The 21,971-nt window shown below is 44.3% G+C and overlaps 1 protein-coding gene across 1 annotated transcript in view; it reads left to right on the top strand.

Annotated features, from left to right (window-relative positions):
- LOC309523895 (patatin-like phospholipase domain-containing protein 7) overlaps positions 1-21,971 on the top strand; it is an 87,818-nt gene that overhangs the window by 50,246 nt on the left and 15,601 nt on the right. The window contains exons 28-31 of the mRNA XM_082208121.1: positions 5,922-5,982; positions 6,868-7,017; positions 17,957-18,020; positions 20,804-20,972. Of these exons, the coding sequence (XP_082064247.1) occupies positions 5,922-5,982; positions 6,868-7,017; positions 17,957-18,020; positions 20,804-20,972 (444 nt within the window). The remainder of the gene's footprint in view (positions 1-5,921; positions 5,983-6,867; positions 7,018-17,956; positions 18,021-20,803; positions 20,973-21,971) is intronic.

The following is a 21,971-nucleotide window of genomic DNA, read 5'->3' as shown; positions in this document are numbered from 1 at the left end:
ACATAATTATGTGTTGGTTTTAAAGAGCTGCTCTCTCTTGGTCCCCTAATTGATGAAAGGCTTATTGATCACAGTATGCAGGACCAGAATTGATTTTATTGGATTTGGAAGGCAGTAACCTTTTGACTCTTGTCTGACCTTTTGACTCTTCCTGACCCCACTTGATGGCATTTTCCCTCTGCTTTCAGAGTTTCTGCCTGCTGCTGTCCTGACTATTAACTTGCAGACTTCCCTTTTCTTCTGTCTCTCCCTCTCTGTCTCCCCCCTGCCTTTGTTTGTGTTTAAAGCCTCTTTTACTCCTCTATATTTAGAATATAGCTCCATCTGTGTATTATTTGCCAGCAAGACTGTTATTGTCTTCATATGGAAATAGGGCCATGGAACTAGTTTTTGGGCTGTTTTTTTTAGCTTAATAGGCAGTGGAGGTTGGGGAAATTCTTCACCCCAAACCAGATCTGTTTTGGGTTTTTTAAAAGTAGATGAATTACAGGTGCTATGAAAAGCAGGCTGTCAATCAGCCTGTGTACTGACAAGCATTTGAGATTAGCTTAGGGGCAGGGGTGAGTAGCCTTTTTTCTGTCAGGGCAGGGGGACTGAATACCAGTGCTGCACAGGGCTAGAATCAAAGGTGGGAAGGGGGGGTAACCAAATCCAAAAAATAGGTTGGACAACCCCCTCTCTTTTAACCCCTTTTCTCTATCTCTCTTTTACCCCCATAGCATCTAAAGGAATGTGAGGGCCACAGGCAGCCCTAGGGTTACTGAAAGGGGCATTGGGCATCTGACTTCCATGCAGAAGGTCCCAGGTTCAGTGCTTCAGGAAGGGCTGGGAATTTCTCCTTCCTGAAACCTTGGAGAGCTGATGCTCATAGGTGGACAATACTGAGCTAGATGGACCCGTGGTGTTGCATGCTAATAGGCAGCTTTCTTTACTCCCATGTAAGGGATGTGTAATTTTTGAAATAAAACACAGTTAACTGGTTAAGATAAAACTACATCAGACATAACTAGGACCCAAAACATTGGACAATATCCAACAGTGGACCCATTGAAATTGATGTACGTAGAATCATAGAATTGTAGATTTGGAAGAGACCCTGGGGGAAATCTAGTTCAACACCCTGCAGTGACTAACTTTGGTCAGTTAATTTCAGTGGGTCTACTCTGAGTCAAATTTATATACATCTCTTAATGTGCCTAAATGGTGGTGGTTTAGAGAGTGGCCTTTGGATTTGGGTTCAAATCCAGACATGGAACGTCTTTGGGTGACTTTGGATCTGTTGCACCCTATTCCTATCTTCCCAGGGTTTTCAGGATAGTAATAAGAGACAGCTGTTGCGCTTGCTGCCATTCCATGGAGGAAGAGGTTGCAGGAGTGCACATGGGATAAATAGTTTCAACAAAATTCCCATCATGGGCTAGGAAAACTAGAAGGAATCAAAGGAAACAAAACCACAAAACCCTTCTACTACCAATTGATATCCCCTTCCTCACAGAGTGAGTGTGTTCTACCTTGCACCCTGAATGTTAATGGGTCTTTCCAAAGCAATATTTTTTCTTAAATTTATCATTTGAAAGCTTACAAAGGGCAAGAAACAGTAATATGACAGCACTACCCAGAACAGAGAATGGAAGCAAAAATAGGATTTGGAAATCAGATGTACTGAAATCATGAAGTCCCAAGCAATATGAACGGATTTACATTGTCTTGAACCTTGTTAGACCAAATTGCTTATTATGGGATTCCATTTTTCTATTAAGAGGTTATCAAATTGCCTGCCTTCTCTGGTTCTCACAACCTTGGTAAGCTTTATCACGTAGACAGCATCCCAGATTTTAATTGCCCAATCCTTTATGGGTGGTGTCCTGATTTTCTTCCAATTACTCCAAAGCAATATCTTTTTCTTTTCAAACAAGTCTTGCTTTTTTCTCATGGTCGTTTTGTTCATGGTCAGTTCAAGAGGGGTTTTTGGTGCGGAGCAAGTCCACCCTCAAGAAAGCAAGGAGAGGCATTGGGTCTGGGGGCTTGACGGGTCATGTACTTTCTGCTTCACAGGGTGATGTACTTTGGCTCTCAGTTGGACTGATAAATGGCTTCTCATCTACAGTATTTGCATTTTTCTGAAGCTGGGGACTTGACCCACCTCTGGATCTGTAAAGGGGTCTGCTTAACAATTAATCTTTTAAAAAATTACACTTTGAGTACTTTGTGCCTGCTGTGCATAAGTCCAGAGGCGTCTCTGGGGATTGTGATAAATTACCTCTGCTGTTCCCCGCCCCCGGATGAGGGCCTTTGTCCTTGAAGTGCTGCACGGTTGCTTGGGTCTTACAACATAGGCACTGTGGTTACAATTGCAGCCTCAGTTTTGGCACTGCAGACATGTGTGGGAAAAGTGAAGCTTGGCTTCAGAGTGATCCGTTGCTTCCAAGCCACCCTTAATCCGCCCTTAATGAAAAGGGCAGTAGAAACTATGAAGGGGTCAGAGCACTGCTACTGCAAAGGAAGCAAATGGATTTGACACTTCTTTCCCACCCTCAGCCTGTACAATTGTAAGGGACTAGAAACTTCATTTTGATTTTTAAGTGGGAGTAAAGATAATCAGAATGTGGGTGCCACCCCAGGATTTCTGGAATGTGTGTGGATGAAAAGAATGAATGTGGATCTATTCTTGTAAGTGGCTTTAGGTACAAGGGAGATGTATATGAAGTTATGGATGCTAGGAATTATGGATTTCCCCCTCCTACTTCATAAAAGCTAGAATTTGGAATTGCCCAGATTGAAGCTGATCAGCACTTGTTTCAGGGCCAGACAGAAAGAACTACCATTTCTGTCGAAGCATCAATCCCTCAAAGCTGTTTGTCTTCAGCTGGTGGGTCAAAGCCCACTGTTGACCTGAGCTAAGGTGAGTCTCAGCACAGTACAAATATAGCATTCAAAAGTAGGTCCTCAAATGTATGTATGTGTTAACACTAGATCATTAGTCTAAAAAGTATTTTGACTTAGAGTAGGTGTGGGGAATCTTTGGGCCTCCAGATGTTGCAACTCCCATTGTCCCTTGCCATTGGTCATGCTTGCTGAGGCTGATGGAAGTTGTAGTTCAGCAACATATGGGAGGACCAGAGTTTCTCCACTCCTGGCTTAGAGAATCCAGTACCATGATATGCATTGGCTCTTTAAAAAGCGTAGGTGATAAATGCACAGAGGGCTGGCTTATCGCAGCTGTTTAATCATGGCAGTGAAATGCTACCTACATGTATAGCAGCAGTGTACTACTGAATTATTGGCAGGTGGGGGGGTTAAGCAGCAGAGGCAAATAATCTCCTTTGTCCCCTGCTTATGACCTTCCCAGAGTATCTGGTTGGCCACTGTTTGGCTTGGAACCCAATTCACAAACTTTTTTGCATACTCCTGTGCAAAAATGTGCTGGAATTCAAGTGAGTAGCTTAGCTGGAAAGATTTGTTTGTTTTAATAACTTCTAATATTGCCAACCACCAGTTTTCAAAGGAAGCTCATGGCTGCTAGCAAATCCAGACATCACGTAATATTATATATATATATCTCAGCCTCCATTCCTAGTTTCATTCATAAGGCCTAAATAATGAAATACTAAAAAGTCTAAGCTGCAATAATGATGTTCAAAACAGCCATAGGAAATTTAAGTGACATCAGGTTGGCACTCTCTCTTTTCCAATTGGCTTTAGATTGTTCCCCCGCAGCTTTGTCTGAAGACATTATTTGCTTCAGTGGGAATCTCTCATGCCACTATATTGGCGTTTCTTGCCAATATCAGAAGAGCTCAAGCAATTTGGTTTGTTTTGGTTACTGGCATCATAGAAATATAGTAGAACTACATTCTCTCTCTTTATATAGAAAAAAACCCCTGTGTACCCATATGTGTGTGTGTGTGTGTGTGTGTGTGTGTGTGTAAGAGCGAAGTGCTCAGCGTGCTTTTAAAACTCCAAGGAAATCGTATGCTGCTCGCCTTGTTCAAATCCGAAATTGATGTTCCTGGTGCGTCGCCATGGCAGCGCCAGTGTGACTCAACCAGTGGCAGTAAGCAACCTGCTGTGTGCTCACTCAGAGCTGCATTTGGGATTTGTGTGTGTGTTTGTGTGCGCGCCTGTTTTTATAGCAAGTCACATGAAGGAGCGCAGCTTCTGGCAGAGGGCTGCAAACTCCTTCCTCCATGACCCCAAGGTCATGCTTGGGAGGTTAATGGGCAGGGCTGTGAATATGCTGTGCTTTTAATTCTTTGCCTACCTACCAACAGAAAAATCTTAAATCAATGTGAAAAGTGAAATAAGAAGTTGCACGGGGTGGAAAGAAGTCCTAGAGGGTTAATGGGGGGAAGGGTTAATATGGGGGGAATGGCGGGAGTGGGTGGGTTGGTGAGTAGAGTGAGCATAGGCACAACAATGTGTGTGTGTACACACACATGTATATGCCCACACCTATAGAGGTCTATGCACCTATATTATTTCCAGTTTTGTCCTGCATAATTTAAGCTGCTACCTCAGGGGAAAGAACAAGGGCAGCTCTGAGAGTGTACAGAATGGGCTGTGGTTCAGTGGGAAAGCATCTCCAGAAGGTTCAGTCTCCAGCATCTCCAGGTGGGAGCCCCTGGAGAGCTGTTGCCAGTCAGTGCAGAAAATACTATGCTAGATGGGGCAGTGGCCTGACTTGGTATCAGGCAACTTCCTGTGTTCCTGGGAAGGACCATAGTACAGTAGTACCTTGGAAGTCAAACGGAATCCGTTCCAGAAGTCTGTTCGACTTCCAAAACTTTTGGAAACCAAAGCACGGCTTCTGATTACTGCGGAAGCCCTGTTGGACATTTGGCTTCCAAAAATAGTTTGCAAACCGGAACACTCACTTCTGGGTTTGCAGCGTTCGGGAGCCAAAATGTTCGAGAACTAAGATGTTCAAAAACCAAGGTACAGCTGTACAGTGGTGGAGCATCTACTTTGCAGGCAAAAGGTCCCAGTTGCAATCTCCAGCATCTCTAGGCAGAGGAGGAAGAGACATCCCTACCTGGGAGAAATCCTTAGGAGCTGCTGCCAGTCTGTGTAGAGACTATATACTGAGCTAGGTGGACCAGTGGTCTGATTTGGTACGAGGAAGCTTCCTTTGGCCACCATAAGTTTACCTTGACCTTCTCTTCCTCCCTCTATGATACAATGGAATAACTATCAAGCCTAAGATCCAGGTTCAAAGTCAGGTTCAAATTACAGCCACAAAGCTGACTCTGGGCCAGATATTTCATCACAATTTCTCTGTCTAACTTATACCATGGAATTGTTAGGTTAAAATGAGCAGTGCATCCCATGTGTGCTCCATAAGAACATAAGAAGAGCCCTGTTGGATCACCCATCTCATTCAGTTTCCTGTTCTCACAGTATCAAAGCTCCCTCCCCTCTTGCAGTTTTCAGCAACTCACATTACTGTCTCCAACTGTGGAGGCAGAGCATAGTTATCATGGCTAGTAGCCTTTCTAACCCCCTTTTAAAGCCATTCAAGGTGGTGGCCATCACTGCCTCCTGTGGGAGAGAGTTCCATAGTTTGCACTGTGTGAAGAAATGCTTTCTTGTCTTTACACACACACACACACACACACACACACACACACACACGCCCTTTGAACAAAGTTGAAAGGGTTAAAACAGAGCCTTCAAAGCAGGAAGAATGCATTTCTGGGGGAAATCAACTTATTGCAAAACTTTAGCAAAGAAACCATTGTTTCCCTTGAAGCTTTTCTTTTGTATCAAGGAGCCTCCAGCCTCCGAGCATCTTGGCTATGGTCCATTTACAATCCGTCGTGTGTTGTCCCCCCCCCCCATAAATCTTAATGCGGCTGCCTGTTAAAGATACTTCTGCCATCCCTCAGCACTGTTTGGTCTGATGTTTGTGTGTCTCTTGCCAGGTTGTGACTCGGCTTATCCATTTGCTTGGCGAGAAGATCCTTGGCAGCCTTCAGCAAGGGGGTAGGACGATGCATCCTTGCCTCCCCTTTTTCCCTTTCCCATGCGTTGGGGCTTGGCAAGGTGGAGAGGGATTGGCTGTTTCCACTTCCACACTCTCCTTGGGGTGGAAGAACCAGCCAATTGGCTCTTTAAGGTGATTAAGTGGAGTGCTGCTATTGGCTGGAGAGATGATTGCACTGCTGGAACTGTCCTTACACTGTAGTTCTGAGCTTTGTACAGTCCAGCATTGACTGATCCATGTTTATTACATTTCCCTCCACTCTTACCCTTTTTCCACTGTTTCTATTCTTCCTTTTTCTGTGACTGGAAACTTGGTGCAGAAATGAGCTAACCTTCTGAACAACAGACCCTAAATATGTGGCTAAGAATATTTCCATTCAGGAATTTATTTCCAGGCATTGACATTGCACAACAATTGTTACAGAGGCTGGACTGGCCCACAAGCAGAAATCAAGTATTTAGTGTTGCCAGCCCAGTACTGTAGAACTCCCTTCTATCAGAGATGTGACAGGCCCCCTTGCTTTTGAAACTCTGACATCTCCTGAAGACTTGATTTCTGCCAACAGGCCTGAATGATTGTATGTATTTTTAAAAATATAATTATGTTATAGCAGTTCTGAAGTATTCCTATAAATAAATAATGGTAAATTCAGCAACTAACAGCTCGTCCCTTTCATGACACTAGGAATTAATTGCCTGATTTTTGTATTTTCTTATACACTTGTGAAAACCAATAAATAAAATAAAAATAAAATAAAATAGCAGCCACCTAAGGCTTCACCCTGCCAAACAGTAGAGCCAGCCCTGGCAAGTGCATGTGTTTGTGTGTGTTTGGGGGTGGTGTGGATAATGTGCAGCTTTCTGAATGGCTGTTCTTCACAGCAGGTCACCCACTTGGACTGCATGCCTCTGGGAGCAAATGGGATGCCAGCAACCCTGCTAGCAACCTCTCCACAGTCGCCATCATGCCTGTGTCAGAAGATGTGCCTCTCTCCACCTTCACCCTGGAGCTCAAGCACGCCCTCTGCGCTATCGGTAAGAGCTCTCAACAGGTGATGTTGTTGGCCCCATGGTTTGGACCTCTTTTCTGCATTAAATGGATGGGAGGAAGGGGCAGGGGGACATCCAAAGGCTGTATTTGTTTATTTATTTGATTTAAAAACCTTTGTATATGACTTAACTCCAAATAAAACCTCTAAGCAGTTTGCAAAACACACACACACAAAAGATACATTAAAACTATCAATGAAAGCCAAAGTTAAATTATCAGATTAAAAGAAATGTCGGCCTTTGCATGTCCGGGTAGGATTGGCTAAACAAAGACTGTTTTAAGCAGGCGACGAAAGTAGTACAGTGAAGGTACTTGCCTGTTTTATCGATAGGCAGGGAGTTCCAGAGTGTAGGTGCTGCCATGCTGAAAGTTCTCTTTCTTACCAGCACAGAATAAATGTTTTGTGTTAACCAGTGTTACATTGTTTTGCATCCAATGTACATCCTATGCGGAGGAGGCCCATTTGAAACTGATGGGTGTGACTAACATTAATTTCATTGGATCTACCCTGAGTAGAGCTTAGTTGGATACATCCCAAAATATTTGACAGGGGGCCTCATATTCTGGCTTCCAAGATCCAAGGGTGAATTAGAAAGATACTGTGTGTTTGTGACTTGAACTTTTCTCTCTTCCCAACATTTTCCTCTCCATATTCAAACCTTTTCTATCCCTTGATCTGTGTTGGGCAGCTGAAGCACTGCAGGTCAGGGTGGCAAATCCTGGCTGGCCCCCAGCTAAGACCCAGTGCAAAGCCTCTGCTGGGACATTGACCAGGAATAAGACTTGCCTGGGCCACAACCGAAGACAACACTGACCAAAGTGATGATCAGCTCATAAGGGCAATGTCAAGCAGTGCCTGAAATCCTCTCTGCCGGGAAGTCAGGTCAGCAGGTTGAAGAAGCAGAAGAGGATAGGTCTGTAAAGGAAGGCAGACTGGCTGTTGAGCAACAATGGGGAAGCACCAAGAAACAGGGAGGCACTGGCTGGAGCTTATGGGAATCATCATCCAATTCATTTCTGGGCCCAATTCAGGTAGCTCGTGTTTGTATTTAAAAGCCTTAAGTGACTCAGACTGGAAGACCACCTCCTTCCTGACAGACCTTCTTGGACTGTACTACTTTCATTGCCTGCTTAAAACAGTTTTTGTTTAGCCAAGCCTACCCAAACATGCAAATCTAATATTTCTTTTAATCTTGATAGTCCCTCAATCCTCAGAGACTGGGGGTGGGGTGGCCTGGAAGAGGGCCTTCTTTGTGGCAGTCCCCAAGTTGTGGAACTCCCTTCCCACAGAGCTGCATCTGGCACCTTCATTATACATCTTCCGGCAAATGCTGAAGTTGTGCTTCTTTATCTTGCTTGGCCTTTAACACTTTTTAAAGGACCCACCTTATTTCTGTGATTGTAAGTTGCTGTGAACTATTTTTAATTCTGCATTTTAATTGTTGTAACCCACCCTGTGAACTGAGGGTGAAGGGCAGATAATAAATTATTGAAGGAGGGGGACGCTAGAAGGGCAAAGGCTGGGCTGATATATTTAGCCACATTCAAATCCCAGCTCAAAGACTCCAGCCTTTCTCCTTTATCTTATTCATCCACCTCTTAGCACAGCAGCCCCACTCTGTTTCATCCAATTTCTGGCTTTCTGACGGCTTTTCCCACAAAAGAGCCATAGCTTCTGTCCTGCAAACCTTCTACCCATCAATTTTTTCAAAAGGCTGAAAGGCTGCTTTGTTTAGTGAAGCCATGCAGGGTTTCCACCCACCCACCCCTTTTGAGTGTTGTCTGGCAAGCAGCACAGTGGCATTCTCGTGCAGAGAGGGCCTTGTCACCAGCGCTGTTTGCGTGGATGGATGACGTCTTTTTTGTGAGGGGGGTGGGGGGCTCAAATCAGTGTTTGTGGAGACAGCCCTCAGCGAGCCTCAGCAATGCTGGTTTCTTTGCTCTCTAGTCCTTAATATTCCTGTGCCTCTTCACTCTATGCACTATTAGAAACAGTGCTGGTCTACATGGATCCTTAAGCTAGATTAGAAACATCAAAAGAGACAGTGGAACAGTCTCCCTCAGGAGGTTGTGGACTCTCCTTCCTTGGAGGTTTTTAAGCAGAGGTTGGATGTCCATCTGTCATGGATGCTTTAGCTGAGATTCCTGCATTGCAGGGGGTTGGACTAGATGACAATTGGGATCCCTTTCAATGCTATGATTCTATGTTTCCATAATTCTAATGGCCAGGCTCAGGGATAGGGAACCTCAGGGTTGCATGTGGCCCTCCGCACCTCTCTGTCTGGCCCTTGAGACTCTCCCTAAGCCAGATACCCCTCACTCCAGGTCACATCCTGCCTTTGAATGTGGAGATTCCATTCAACCATCAGTGCTAATAGCTATTGACCAAAATATGTTGAGTTTGTTATTTCACCTCTTGGCCTGCCTTTTCACCATTTGCCAAATCCCTCTTCAAAAACTTAGGAACATGCCTTATACCGAGTCAGAACCTTGGTTCATTTAGCTCTGTATCCTCCACACTGACTGGCAGCAGTTCTCCAGGGTTTCAGAAAGGAGACACTCCCTACTTGGAGATTAAGCAGATGCCCTGCCACTGAGCTGCTACCCTTCCCTGAGGTGGCCACACCTACATTTTGTGGCAACGCATTCCACAGGGTAATTGTACAAAGAATAATAATAATAATAATATAATAAATTTTATTTATATCCCGCCCTCCCTGGCCAAAGCCGGGCTCTGAATGGCTAACATCATAGAAGTAAGACAATGCATAAAACAAGCGATCAATAAATTAAGATACATCCCACAATTAATTAAAACAAATTAAAATTAAAACTGGACAAGTAGCAATCTTCAGGTTAAAATTAAATGCGGTTACCAACTGTTTCCACTGATATTATAAGCACCTGTGAGTGGCTGGGAACCTCCTTCGTTCTTGTTCTTAAACAAGGAGAAAATGAGTCAGATTGAATCCTGACCAAAGGCCTGGTGGAACAGCTTCATCTTACGGGCCCTAAGGAAAGATGTCAAATCCCACAGTGCCCTAGTCTCTTGTGAGAGAGCGTTCCACCAGGCCGGGGCCACGGCCAAAAAAGCCCTGGCTCTGGTCGAGGCCAGTCTGATCTCTCTGGGGCCCAGAATCTTTAGGATGTTGTTATTTGCAGACCGTAAGATCCTCCGTGGGGCCTACCAAGAGAGACAGTCCTGTAGGTACGAGGGTCCTAAGCCGTATAGGAAAGGTTAAAACCAGCAACTTAAACTTGATCCTGTACTCCATCGGGAGCCAGTGCAGCTGGTATAGCATTGGGTGAATGTGATCCTGCGGTAAGGACCCCGTAAGGAGTCTTGCCGCAGCATTCTGCACCCGCTGGAGTTTCTGGGCCAGTTTCAAGGACAGCCCCACATAGAGTGAGTTACAGTAATCAAGCCTGGAGGTGACCGTTGCATGGATCACAGTGGCGAGGTTGGGGTGAGAGAGGTAGGGGACCAACTGCTTAGCTTGGCAGAGATGAAAAAATGCCACCTTTATTATAGTTGTAACCTGTGCCTCCATAGAAAGGGAGGCATCAAAGATTACACCCAAACTCCTGATGGAAGGCGCTGGCACCCCCGCAAGGGATGGGAGTTGTCCCCTCAACCCCATTTCGTCTCGACCCAGCCAAAGGACCCCTGTCTTCAAAGGATTTAACTTCAACCGGCTCCCACGTAACCATCCAGCCGGTTGAAATAGCTTCCTTTTCTCTTCTGGATGTGCTGTCAGCCCATTTCCCCTCGAAGACCTATTATTATTATTATTATTATTATTATTATTATTATTATTATTATGGGAGACTCACAAATCCCAAAATGGAGAGTTGGGGGGGTGCCACATGTTTGTGATGAGAGGTGTTTGAGAGTTTACCTGCTTTAACAAATCTTATGAGAATGTGGAGGGGAATATAAATTTAAAATGCAGCACCTAGTTAAATTATGGGACTTGCTTCCACAGGGGGCAGTGATGGCTTAAAAACTTTAAAAGAAGATTAGACAAATACACGGAGGATAAGGCTTTCAATGGCTGCTATCCACAGTGACTGTGCTATTCTTATGTTCTTAAAAGAGGGTAATGGTCAAAACACCTAAGAAATAATCTTCCCTGGAGCAGTTAACTTCACACACTCTGTATCTCCTTTTTCAGAAATCGGTGTGGGGTCCTAAATTCTGAGTCAGGTTGCAACTTAAGAACTACCGCCCCATCTCACTCCTAAACGTGGATTACAAAATATTTGCGGATGTTTTGGCTAACAGATTTAAAAAAGTACTAAATGAAGTAATCCATAAGGACCAAGCAGGCTTTCTCCCAGGTAGACATTTGTTTGATAACACCAGGAATATTATCGACATTCTGGAACTTTTACAAACAAATATTAACACCAAAGCAGTGTTAATTTTTATTGATGCGGAGAAGGCCTTTGACAACATTTCTTGGAAATTTATGAAGAAAAACTTGGAAGGGATGGGAGTGGGAAGGGGGTTTGAGAATGGAATAGAGGCAATCTATTCAGAACAAAAAGCTAAGTTGATAGTGAACAATGTGGTGACAGAAGAACTTCATATTGAAAAAGGAACACGCCAGGGGTGCCCCCTATCCCCTCTGTTGTTTATTTCAGTCCTGGAGGTTCTGCTGAATATGATAAGGGAGGATTGGCAGGTACAAGGAATACGGGTCGGAGCGAAACAATATAAACTGAAAGCATTTGCAGATGACTTGGTTTTAACATTACAGGAGCCAGAACCTAGTACAAAAAGAGTTTTGGAATTGATTCAGAAATTTGGTCGGGTGGCGGGTTTTAAGCTGAACAAACAAAAAACTAAGGTGTTAGGGAAAAACTTGACGGTTACTGAAACAGAGGGGTTTCAGAAGGAAACAGAACTAAACATTGTTAAAAAAGTGAAATACCTGGGGGTCAATCTGTCTTCTAAGAATTTGAATCTATTTAAAGATAACTATGAAAAATGTTGGTCAGAAGTTAAAAAAGATCTAGAAATTTGGTCAAGATTGAAATTATCCTTGTTAGGCCGAATTGCAGCTATAAAAATGAACGTTTTGCCAAAAATGTTGTTTTTGTTTCAAGCCTTGCAGGTCGTGGACAGAGTGGAATGTTTTGGAAAGTGGCAGAGGGATATCTCTAGGTTTGTCTGGCAGGGCAAAAAGCCCCGAATAAAGTTCAAAATACTAACTGATGCAAAGGAGAGAGGGGGGTTTGCCCTGCCGGACTTAAGGTTATATTATGAAGCTGCGGCCTTCTGCTGGATGAAAGATTGGATCTTATTGGAAAACACTGATGTCCTAGATCTGGAAGGCTTCAACAATTCGTTAGGTTGGCATGCGTATTTGTGGTATGACAAGGGGAAAACACATGGAATGTTCAAAAACCATATTGTCAGGAAAGCAATATACATGGTCTGGAAAAAATACAAAGACTTATTGGAAAGCAAAACTCCGAGGTGGATTTCACCAATAGAGGCCAAAGCTCGGAAAACATCCAATATGGAGGCATATTGGCCGAAATATTGGGAAATAATAGAAAACATTGGAGGTAATTGGAGGTTGCAGAGCTTTGAAAAATTAAAGGATAAGGTGCAAAATTGGCTACACTATGCCCAAATTAATGAGGTTTTTAAGCTAGATAAAAAAATAGGATTCCAGGTGGAAAAATCGAAACTTGAGACAGAGTTGTTAGAACCAAAGACCAAGGTATTATCGAGAATGTACAACTTGCTGCTTAAATGGAATACTCAGGATGAGACAGTTAAGTCAGCCATGATAAAATGGGCTCAAGACATTGGTTACAATATTATGTCTGAGGACTGGGAAAGGTTATGGACCACCGGTATGAAATTTACGGCATGTAATGCCTTGAAAGAAAACATTATGAAAATGGTATACAGGTGGTACATGACCCCAGTCAAGCTCGCTAAGATATACCATTTGTCTGACAATAAATGTTGGAAATGCAAGGAGGCTGAAGGGACATTCTTTCACCTCTGGTGGACTTGTCCAAGATTGAAGGCCTTTTGGGAAATGATCTATAACGAGTTAAAAAAGGTGTTCAAGTACACCTTCCCCAAGAAACCAGAGGCCTTCCTTCTGGGCATTGTCGGCCAGAAGGTGTTAAAAAAGGATAGAACTTTTTTTATGTATGCTACAACAGCAGCAAGAATCCTTATCGCTAAGCATTGGAAGACCCAAGATTTGCCCACACTGGAGGATTGGCAGACGCAATTGATGAACTACATGGAACTGGCCGAGATGACTGCAAGGATCCGAGACTTGGGAGAAGAGGCAATGGAGGAGGACTGGAAAAAATTTAAAGACTATTTGCAAAAGTATTATAAGTTGTATGAAACATAAGACGCCGTATGATTTGGAACGTTAGCCCCAGCAATGAAATTTAATTATTTATGAAATTGATAACACTCATGAAAGAATCAAAGTTTAAATGGGTAAAAAGGACATTATGTTATATCTTTAGAGTAAATGGAGAATAAGAGATTTAAACTTAAATTGCAACTGAAAATATAAAGAAACACACGAAATAAGGGTATAATTTGCTGATAACTTTATTATCAAGAATGCATTATGTGGGAGATGTGGGGAAGTCCAATGGAAATTTGAAATAAGTTGTCGAAATGGTTGTGATTTTCTGTTCTTTTTTCTTTTTTTCTTCTATTCTGCCTTTCCTTTTGTTTTTTCTGTAATTTGGAAAAAATGTAATAAAAATTATTATTAAAAAAAAAATAATAATAAATAAATTCTGAGTCAGGTTGCAGACCTGGGTTTCCTTCTAACAAAGTCCCAGAACAGCAGCCAAAACCGCCTCTGCACTGTAATGAGGATGCAGTTGAGTGTGCGAGAGGCACATGCACCACTTTGCTTCAAGCATCAGGATCTGTGACTCATCCCAGTGCAGGCTAGAGAAGTGTGTTTGTGTGTGATAGAGAGAGGCAGGGAAGGTTGTTTACCAGGAAAGGATGATTTTCTGTGTCCTCTAGATGCTGTTAGGGGAAGAGTTGTCTGCTGTGTGTTGTTGAAGCTGCTTGGTGTCAATGGCCAAGACAGATCCCCGTCTTTCTCTTTTTGCTGATTAAGAGCTTAGTGACTTAAACAGCCACATGGATGCTGTGAGATGGGTAGAGGAGGTGCCTGTCCTGTTGTGTGTGTATGGTTGTTTTTTTTATAAAGAATATAGGTAAAAGTAAAGGGACATCTGACTGTTAAGTCCAGTCGCGGACGACTCTGGGGTTGCGGTGCTCATCTCACTTTACTGGCTGAGGGAGCCAGCGTTTGTCCGCAGACGGCTTCCGGGTCATGTGGCTAGCATGACTAAGCCGCTTCTGGCGAACCAGAGCAGCGCACGGAAACACCATTTAACTTCCCGCCGAAGTGGTACCTATTTATCTACTTGCACTTTGACGTGCTTTTAAACTGCTAGGTTGGCAGGAGCAGGGACCGAGCAACGGGAGCTCGCCACATTGTGGGGATTCGAACCACCGACCTTCTGATCAAGTCCTAGGCTCTGTGGTTTAGACCACAGCACCACCCGCATCCCAAAAGAATATAACTTCACTGCAAAAAAAGGCTGATGCTTAGTATCTTTTTGGGAGTGCTATCGCTTTCCTAATTGCAGCTGAGAGACATTCTGGGTTTACAGAATGTGTAAGGAAAGTGACATCATTTCATGCCATTCGGTTAATGTGTGGGATTCTGTACTGTAACGAAGTTGATCCTGTTGGTTGCCCATGCCTGCCCTGCAGCAAATCTACCCCAGGAGATTCCTGTCTGTGATGGGTCTTGTGGAAAGTGCACCAGACTGGTGAAAATGAGCTGAAAAGTTGCAGTGCCACCAAATCTAAAATCAGTAGCAATTGCATAGAAAAAGAGGAAGAATGAGAATAAGGGTGTTGAAGAGGAGCAGACCAGGCATCTGGTAATGTGAAGGCAGCAAAAGTGTGGTGTTTTGATTGTTGTTGATTTATAAAACACTTTCTCAAAACAATTTACACATAAGATAATTAAAAACAGTTAAAAACACAAATACAAATTCAGCAATACATTTGAGATGAGACTAAAAACCTAACAAGTGGGACAGTTGTAGCAAAGACCCATTTATACAGCTGGGAATGCTGTATAACATATTCTGTTGTTTCCGGAAAGTGTGGATAGTGGGCACCCGTTGTTTCTTGAGAGGAATGCTGTTCCGGAAAATAGGGGCAGCTACAATGAAAGCCCTGTTGGCTTCTAAGATCTTTGGAACTTGCAGGAGAAATTCTCCCACAGATATATTTTGCATCACACATACACCCCATTGCAAATATTTACCTACTCATTTGTGGCTGGGGTGTCAGACTAGGACCTGGGAAACCAGAGTTTCAAATCCCTACTCAGCTTTGAAGCCTGCTGGGTGTGTCCTTGGGGGCAAGTCACTGCCTCTCATCCTAACCTCCCTCATAGGGTTGTTGTATGTGGATTAAATTAGGAAGGGGAGAACCATGTACACCACCTCTAGCGCCTTAGAGAAAAAGGGGTGGGATATCAGTGCAATAAAGTCACCCTTTCCCACTTATGATCCTCGGCAACTTGTATTCAGGGGAATGGTGGTAGATATTTCCTGCTTTGATGTGGTGACACATGAGCATCAGAAACAAGTTTTCAGAAGAACACTGCTGCACTATGGTCAGGAGACCATCACTCTCATGGCCTCATGTGCCCTCCTCTTCCCTCTGCCATCCACATCCCATACGCATGGTGCTCATTCAGGCGCTGAGCAACTTGTTCCTCTAATTTGCAGCTGGGCCGGCCTTTCGTTAATAGGAAAATGAGTTATTTTGCTCTGTGCTGTGATTCTGGCAGGGTTTATATTTCATACTTTGCTCGGTGCGAGCACTTCTGTCAATACCACCCATGACCTTTCTCTTTCTGGCATGACATTAATCCCTTGCTTTCCCTCTCTCTCTCCTTCCCTCCCTCACTTCTCACCCCCCCTCCCATCTGATGTGCCTTACAGCCGCAGTTACTCTGGGGGGGAGAGCTTTGGTTCTTTGTTGACATTTATAGCAGCAAATAAAAATAGGGCCGAAAGGCAGCTGCAGCAAGCAAAGCGGCTTTGGGCACGAGGTGAAGTTGTTTTTTCAGAAGCAGGGTTCAGGGCCTCTGTGGAGTGTTCAGAAGGGTAAAAAAATATATCCAGAGGCCTGTGTCTACAGAGTCAGTGAGCTGAACAAAAGATACAAGATAAAGAGCTGCGTGTGTAGCTCTGCTTCTTTGTGACTGATTTTCAGGTTTACTAATTAGGAGGGTAAATGCTTGTAAATGCATGCACCCATGGCGAGTTAGGAGCCTTCTCCAGGCAACCAGTCAGAGGAGCATATATTAACTGGAAAGGAGCTGTGTGCTTGTCCCAGGGGTGGCCATCCTATTTTACCACCTGAGGCAAACCAGGAATGTGTTGCCCCTTGCCCCCCCCCCCGCTGCTGTGTCCCGTCTGCCCCACTACTTTCACTGCTGCCAGAATGTCCCCTGCTCCCCCAAATTCCTCAAGGCCTTGTTGCTCACCTTTTCTGCTGCTGGGACATGGAAGATGAGCAGTAACACCACCCACCAGAAGTGGGATGAGGGCTCAGTACTGCTATTATTTGCCCTGGTAGGCAGAATCCAGAAACTGTCAGTAAAGGGGGTGAATCAGAATGCGTGGTCCTAAGAAGCTAGAAAATCTCCTCCGCTGAGGCCCTGCAGGAAGGTCCTGAGAGTCTCTGTGTGGAAGCACCACTTTCTAAAAAACCACCCGCTTCAGTCCAAAGTGGTGCACCAGTCTCTTGATTTGCAACTGATGAGCAATACTTGAGAAGCAGCCAGAGCAAATCTGAGACAGTACGACAGTCTCTATTGTGTGGCTCTCCAAAAGAGGATAGTAGTATTTCATGTGCTTAGATAGAAATCCTTCAGGGTCCCAGTATCTGTAACTGGGTGACAGAACCTGCAGCCTTCTCCAGGCAAAACATGTTGCCCTGCTTCTTGGACCACAGCTCATTTTATTTTCAAACTTAAAAGAAGGAACACTCAAGGTGTTTCAATGCTATACCAGGATACTGAAATGACAGCTGATTTGTTCTGCAGCTTCTCTGGGGTAGTCGATGAGGATGAGCCATTCTTGGTTTGTATGCTTGCTAAAGGAAAAGCCATGATTTGCAGGACAGCAATTCTGGAGTTTTTAGATGCTCGGAAGACACACAGCTGTGCTGACCACTGAAGTCCACGTGTTGGCAAACTTGAAGCTAGATTACTGCAAAGCACTCTGTGTGTGGCTGCCCTTGGGCCAGGTTCGGAAACTCCAGCTGGTGCAGAAGGCAGCAGCCAAACTGCTGGCAGGGGCATTTGACCAACAACCTGGGGCACCATCATATGCACTGGTTGCCCATCTACTACCAAGCCTGGTTTGAGGTCCTTGTATTACATTTAAAAGCCCTGAACAGCTTAGCTCCGCAATACATTGGGGACTGCCTGAATCCTTATATCCCAGCTCAGTCACTGAGATCATCTGCAGGAATGTCACTAATTCTTCAAGTTGGCAAGGCTCATCTGATAACAACAAGAAATAGTGTCTTTTGTATCATTGACCCATTCCTGCAGAACACCTTGCCAACAGAGATGCAGAAGGCACTTTCCGCTTCAAGTTTTAAATGCCTACTGTAAACTTTTCTGTTCTGTGAGGCTTATGCAAGCAATCAAGAATACATTTCCCCACAACAGTTAGCTGATTTCTGATTTCAACTTTTTATATGGTTCTTATTGCATGAGTTTATGTACAGTTGTAAACCACTCTGATACATATTTTTGATGAAAAGTGATATATATATTTATAAATAAATATATTCTCTTCTTCTAGGTCCTGCTCTGGTCCTCACCAGTGACAACATCAAACAGCAACTTGGTTCTGCAGCTTTGGACAGGTAACTCCTGCACTGTCTCTTTAGTGTTGTGGAGGATGTTTTGAGCTTTTCATCATTTTAGCACCAGACAAAGATTTTTTTATTCACCTGGGCATTTGGATAGCCCTAGCAGTCTGTTTCTTGGTGGTTTATTTTTGGCATTCTTATGTGGGTGGGATGGGCATTTTATAGTTCTGGGTAATTTTTGTACATGATTTTTGGGTGATTTAAAAAATATTTATTTTGTTTTAATGTGGTTTTTCTCCCCTCATATTTAGTATGCTGTTGTCTGAACAATGTAAAACGATACATAAAATTGATTTGAATTAAATTATCCTGCCTCACAAGGATGTTGTGTGAATAAAACAAGGTGGACCCCACCAACACAGTATACATCAGTGGAAGTGCAAACGGGATTTTAAAAAATGAAAATAAACCCTAACTGCACAAGTTTAGGATTCTCCAGTCTGGGATTGGCAGGGAGCTTGAATATTTAAAACTGCCATTAAACAGAAAAGAAAAGAGGAGGGGGAAACACCCTTAATTTCCTGTGGGTTCATTTTTCGCTCGTCAAGCCCCTGAAATATCAGGCAGCTGTCAGGTTAATTAGCCCTGCTTTTGAAGGCGTTGGATGTTTTTGCCTCCTTTTCTGAAAAGTTGTCATGAAATGTCTGATTAATGGCTGGCATCTGCACATCCTGTGTCTATTGACACAAAGTTCCTGGGTGGAATCGAAAGAAGGCAAAACCCACACAAATAGGAAGTGAGCAGGGGAAACCCTCTGCTGAAGGGGATGGGTTGTGCTAAGGTAGGAGATTTGGATCCTGAGGTTTAGAGGGTGAATAGCATTTGGTCATATAGAGTGTAGGAAGGAAGCTTTCTGATAAAGCCAAATTACACTGCTAGTCCTATTCAGAGCAGACTCATTGAAATCAGTGGACATGACTTACTTTGGCTCATTCCCTTAAGTAGATCTGCTCTTAGTTGGGCTTAGTTGGGAATGAAGAATACAGTCACTCAGAGAGAGCAGATGTCCAAATGGTACAGTGCAGTGCCGTGCTCATTCTGATGCAGATTTCCCGCCCCACCACCACTACCCCTCTCTGTTCTGAAAGAGCTGCTTTTAATGGGAGAGGTGGCAACTCACATATCCCAAGGGATACGCTATGAAACAGGGGAACTGCATTGACATTACTGCTCCTCCTGCACAGCCCCCATTTATTTCAGCAGGTATTGTGCAGGAGAAGATACTGATAGAGGTGCCCCCAGGGTGAGACTTTGAGGCAGATGTCCTGGGTCCCTCTCAGCAGAATGGACAAGGTCAAATGCAGCAGGCTTTATCCCTCACGGGGTGGGGAAAACTAGTGAGCCAAATCTCCAATTCCTCCACCTTCCCATTGACCAGCTCTGACAGGTGGGCAAGAACATACCCATCCCCCAGTCAGCTACCTAATGGGATGATGCCACCAGGGGACACCTATAAAAGTTCAAAGGGTTCCCTGTAACCACTGATTGACCCTTGCAGCAATCTTCTTTTGAATTTGTGCTTTCAGCACCAATCAGCTGATCAGTGCTTATAGGGAAACCCTTTGAAGTAAGACAGGTGCAGGAAACTGAGCGTGTGTGTGTGCTCCAGGTGCTCAAGGCATGAAGCTGAGGACAGATGAGAACCTGTTGACTTCACGCCCCGCTTGTGGGCTTCCTGGACAGCAATCTAGCAGGTTGCTGTGGGAAGGAGGATGCTGGACCAGATGGACCTTTAGTCCCATTCTTTTGTCCCAGAATCCCAGCATCCTGCCTTTCCCCAACCCTGCTACATGCAAAGAGCCTGCTGGGTCAATTCAAGGACCTGTCCAGCCCAACATCCTGTTCCCAAAGTGGTCAACTAGATGCCTGTGGGAAAACCTTATGAGGACTCCCAGGGCCAGGGAGTGGGACAAGGCCTTCTTTCACCTGCCTTGCCCCACCCCCGGGCCTGGGAGTCCTCATAAGGAAGCCGTGCCTGGAGGAAGAATTGTGAGGGGAGAGACTTCATCAGGCAAGGCCTCCTTCCACCTGCCTTGCCCCACCCTCCAGTCTCTGCTTCTCAATTTGTATTGTATTATTTTATGCACTGTGGCTTGCTGTTGTTTTATTGATTGTAGTTTAGAAATTATTTATTGTAATTGTTAAGAGTAGATTTCTGTTTAATTTTTATATCCTGATATTTAGTATTATTCTATATTATTCCAATGATTGTTGAATGTTACTTTATTTGATGTAGGTTGCCCATTTTAAAGTTATGTTTTATTATCACATTTTTGTACAGTTGAACCTCCGTTTCGAGATGCACGTGCGGCAAATCCAGAAGTATTTTACTAGGCTTTGCCACACGCGCATGAGCAGAAGTGGTCCTCAGGTTGCGGAAACCCCGGGATCCGACCAGACCTCTGGAATGGATCCCGTCGGCAACCAGAGGTACCACTGTATTGCATTAGATTGTTATAAGGTGTACATTCTTTGTTTCCTCAGCTTGTAAACCGCCTTGGGTATTGCAAGATAGAAAGACGGTATACAAGTTAAAAGTGATGGAGGAGCAGAAGAGCACTCACCCCACCCCCACTGTTTCCAGCAGCCAGTATTCCGAAGCACCACTACCTCTAACTGTGGAGGCAGAGCACAGCCATCCTGGCTAGTAGCCATTGCTCTTCTCCCCTGCTGTCCCCGCAATCATGTGTTCTGACTGATGCTTCAAGACCAAGGCCTTTGGATACAAAGAGACCCCTCATACCACTCCTTCCTCTTTGTGTCTCTCCCCTCTTCAGCATCCACGAGTACCGCTTGTCCAGTTGGCTAGGCCAGCAGGAGGACATGCACCGCATCGTGCTCTACCAGTCTGACAGCACTCTCACGCCCTGGACTCAGCGTTGCATCCGGCAGGCCGACTGCATATTGATTGTGGGCCTGGGGGAACAGGAGCCAACGGTTGGAGAGGTGAGGCTTTCCCAAACCTCTGTTGTTGTTTAGTCGTTTAGTAGTCGTGTCAGACTCTTTGTGACCCCATGGACCAGAGCACGCCAAGCACTTCTGTCCTCCACTGCCTCCCGCAGTTTGGTCAAACTCCTGCTAGTAACTTTGAGAACACCATCTAACCATCTTGTCCTCTGTCGTCCCCTTCTCCTTGTGCCCTCCATCTTTCCCAACATCAGGGTCTTTTCCAGGGAGTCTTCTCTTCTCATGAAGTGGCCAAAGTATTGGAGCCTCAGCTTCAGGATCTGTCCTTCCAGTCAGCACTCAGGGCTGATTTCCATAAGAATGGATAGGTTTGATCTTCTTGCAGTCCATGGGACTCTCAAGAGTCTACTCCAGCATTATAATTCAAAAGCATCAATTCTTCGGCAATCAGCCTTCTTTATGGTCCAGCTCTCACTTACATACATCACTACTGGGAAAATAATAGCTTTTACTATACGGACCTTTGTTGGCAAGGTGATGTCTCTACTTTTTAAGATGCTTTTCATTGCTTGTCATTGCTTTTCTCCCAAGAAGCAGGCGTCTTTTGATTTTGTGGCTGCTGTCACCATCTGCAGTGATCATAGAGCCTAAGAAAGTAAAATCTCTCACTGCCTCCATTTCTTCCCCTTCTATTTGCCTCTCAAACCTCTACTTTCTACCATGTCATCCCACTTGGCTCAGTATTTTCTACTCTGACTTGCAGAAACTGTCTAGGCTTCAGGCAGAGGCTCTTACCAGCCCTTCCTGGAGATGCCAGGAATTATACCTGGGACCTTGGCAGGGGGTTGGACTCGATGGCCCTTGTGGTCTCTTCCAACTCTATGATTCTATGATTCTATGACCTCTTCCATGCAAAGCAGATGCAGTACCACTGAGATACTGCCCTTCCTCTAAACATAAAGAAAGATTCTGTTCATCATTATTTTGAATAATAGAGCAGTTTTTGTAACTGCCTTAATATTGAGCCAGACCGTTGAT

Source organism: Podarcis vaucheri, assembly GCF_965113315.1.
Source record: "Podarcis vaucheri genome assembly, chromosome: Z".
Classification (NCBI taxonomy): Eukaryota; Metazoa; Chordata; class Lepidosauria; order Squamata; family Lacertidae; genus Podarcis; species Podarcis vaucheri.
The sequence above is the reverse complement of the archived record's forward strand: the minus strand, read 5'-3'. Positions and strand labels throughout refer to the sequence as shown.